Source organism: Dichomitus squalens (genome assembly GCF_000275845.1).
Source record: "Dichomitus squalens LYAD-421 SS1 unplaced genomic scaffold DICSQscaffold_9, whole genome shotgun sequence".
In the NCBI taxonomy this organism is placed as follows: domain Eukaryota; kingdom Fungi; phylum Basidiomycota; class Agaricomycetes; order Polyporales; family Polyporaceae; genus Dichomitus; species Dichomitus squalens.
In genome coordinates, this window is record NW_006766891.1 from 296,487 (window position 1) to 299,125 (window position 2,639).

Genomic DNA, 2,639 nt, shown 5'->3' on the forward strand with positions numbered 1-2,639 from the left:
CGTGCGGACCTTGGTCGGGGCAGCTGGCTGTTTCTTCATGTCCGGAAGTTCGTAGTAACCCGTGTACTGAGGGTTGCGACACTTCTGGCCAGTCGTAAACTTGTGCTTGCCGCAACGGAAACAGAGCTTCTTGTCGAGCCATTCGAGCTGTTCCTTGGAGAGCTTCTCCGGCTTGCGCATTGCGTCGACGTCCATGGCATTGGGGTCCCGTGGGGGGCGACTAGTCGTGTGCTGCTGCGAAGACGACTTGGCCTGATTTCCCCGAGTTTCCATTTCCAGCTTCAGTACCCAGTCCAGGTAGTGCTCCCATTTCGTCGGAATCAGCATCGGGTTGACTTGCCGCATTGCCGTCATAACCGTAAGAATCTGCAAGTTCTTGCCGACCTGGTTGTCGATGCGTCGGATGAGTTCTACATCAGCGTAACCAGACTTCGATGCGTAGCGGCGGAAGTTCTCGGCGAACTGAATGACCGTGGAGTGAGATTTTGAGCACCACTCCTCGAGGGATGTTTGCGCGGTCTTCTCGGGAGCCAGTTGACGATAGCCTGCCTTGAGTCGGTTGACGAAGTCGGTCCAGGATCCAAGGGTTCCACCGTTCGATGCTGTTTCGACGTAGTCCTCGACGTAGTCGTGCGCGCCGCCTTCCAAGTACATGAGAGCCAGGGTAATCTTGTCATCGTCCGTGGTGATGTTCTGGACACGGAACCAAAGGCCCATCTTCTGTAACCACTGTTTGAGAGTGATGTCCGAGCCTTTGTTGCCCTTGTACTTGGGTAGTTCTGATGCCTTGATACGCGAGGCCTGTGATATGACAGGGACTGGGGCGGTACTGATACCAAGCGTGGTGTGGGTCGACAGGCCTTGCTCCAACTGTGTAAACTTGGCCGCGAGTTCCTTGTACCGTTTGACGAGCTCCGTATTGTTCCGGTTGAGAACCTCCAGGTCCGCTTTGACAGTGACCAGTTCCGCCTTCAACTGTTTGTTCTCTTCCACAGCTTTGAGAGCGAGGTTCCCAGCAGTGTCAGCCTTGGTGTGAAGGCCTGTCATTGACGCGTCCAACTCTTTGAAGGTGGCGTGGGTGGTGTCGACCTCGTTGAGGAAGTCGTTCCGATGTTCGTATATCTTGCTGCCAAGGATGTTGTAGACATTGACCACTTCGCGCCGTGTGATGTCCCTTGTCACGGAGATAGTCCAGTCGACGTAAGCTTGGTTGTTGATGCCTAAGCTGTCTGCCGAGGCACGGATAGCGTTTTCCAACGAGTCGTACTCAACACCGGCATAGATCCATTGAATTTCCGGGCACGCTTGAAGCGTGGCAGTGGGTGAAGCCGGGCAGGTGTGTGCCTGTGATGGTCCCGGGTGATTGGATGGGCCCGGGTCGTCTGACTCAAAGTCATCCTCTGCCAGAAGGGCGTAACAAGAGCCTGAAGCCATTGTAAAAGATATCTGAGACACAAACTAAACGACAATCCAATCTAAGTACCCGAAATGTTCTAACTCCACTAAAGCCTTGACAATGCGCTCAAAGTTCTGTCCAAGTCCACTGAACTTGACCTTTCCAAACTCCTTACAGAACCAATCAATGTTCTGTTGCTGACTGCGTGTCCACGAAGAGCTGTTCTCGATGTTGTCGAGTATCCACTCGAGCCTGTCGCCGATGCGCTGAAGGGCGAGCCAATGGTCGTGGGGGATGTTGAGCAACTGGTCCTTGCGATCGAAAATGGCCTGCAATCTTTTGATGACGGCACTGACCTTGGAGCCTACGATGGCAACGAGATCGATGGGATCACGATGTGCGAAGGAGGGGATAGGTGGTGCAGAGATACGGTACTGGAGAGGGACCGTAGGGGTGGATGGGACAACGACTGGTGGTGGTGTGGTGAGACGTGCAGCGAGCGGTCTGCTGAGCGGCTGGGAAGAGGGCACAGATGGGGGGAGGGCCTTGCGATGAGGGATGATAGGGGTATGCCAATATTGACGGCGGTGACGAAGACGATCCGACGTGTCGTCTGCAAGGGCGTGGTCAATCTGGAACTGGACGTCAAGGTGACCGTGTCTCTTGAAGTGACGACGGGTAAACTCCGGTAGGTCCGAGTCGGATGGAAGGATAGTGGGGGGGATGATAAATGTTTCAAAAAACTCCTGGGGAGAGAGATCCAGTCCGCAAGTGTTTGAGACACTCCACAGAGGGGATGGGTAAGAGACTTGATCTAATGTCACAGCCAACGAGCTGTGCCACCAAAACAAACAAGGGCAAAGCTTACTGATGCAGAGGTTGGTGCTGAGAAGCGAAGCAACCACAGGTGACACAGCAAGAGATGTGAAGAAGTGTATTCCCTAGACTAGAAGGGGCAGTAGAAGGTAGGGCTGCTAGCTACCTACAGAGGAGATGGGGGATCGACGAGAAGATCAAGTCTGAGGTTCCCTGCCTCAGACTCCCTACTATATATACTAATACAACGGTGCACAGACCAGGTACCTATTGACCATCGTTTGGTCAGAGTTCTCTGCCTCATGTCCTACCCTCTGACCTGCCTCATGGTGACCTTACGACTAATACCTGAGTCGTGCCGAGTCCGGACTCCTCAATGAGTAGCGCTCCTGCTAGTCACATCAGTCACCTGCCAGTGAGTGAGGAT

At 53.9% G+C, this 2,639-nt stretch overlaps 2 protein-coding genes across 2 annotated transcripts; both read right to left on the reverse strand.

Moving 5' to 3' along the window:
* Positions 1–276: 276 nt before the first annotated feature.
* DICSQDRAFT_30127 (uncharacterized protein) lies at positions 277–744 on the reverse strand (the record flags this gene model as incomplete). The annotated part of the gene is made up of 1 exon (XM_007364537.1): positions 277–744. A coding segment is annotated over one exon (468 nt), but the record flags the coding sequence as incomplete, so codon positions are not given.
* Positions 745–1,458: 714 nt separating this feature from the next.
* DICSQDRAFT_57930 (uncharacterized protein) lies at positions 1,459–1,887 on the reverse strand (the record flags this gene model as incomplete). Its single annotated transcript, XM_007364538.1, has 1 exon — positions 1,459–1,887. A coding segment is annotated over one exon (429 nt), but the record flags the coding sequence as incomplete, so codon positions are not given.
* Between the last annotated feature and the right edge of the window lie 752 nt (positions 1,888–2,639).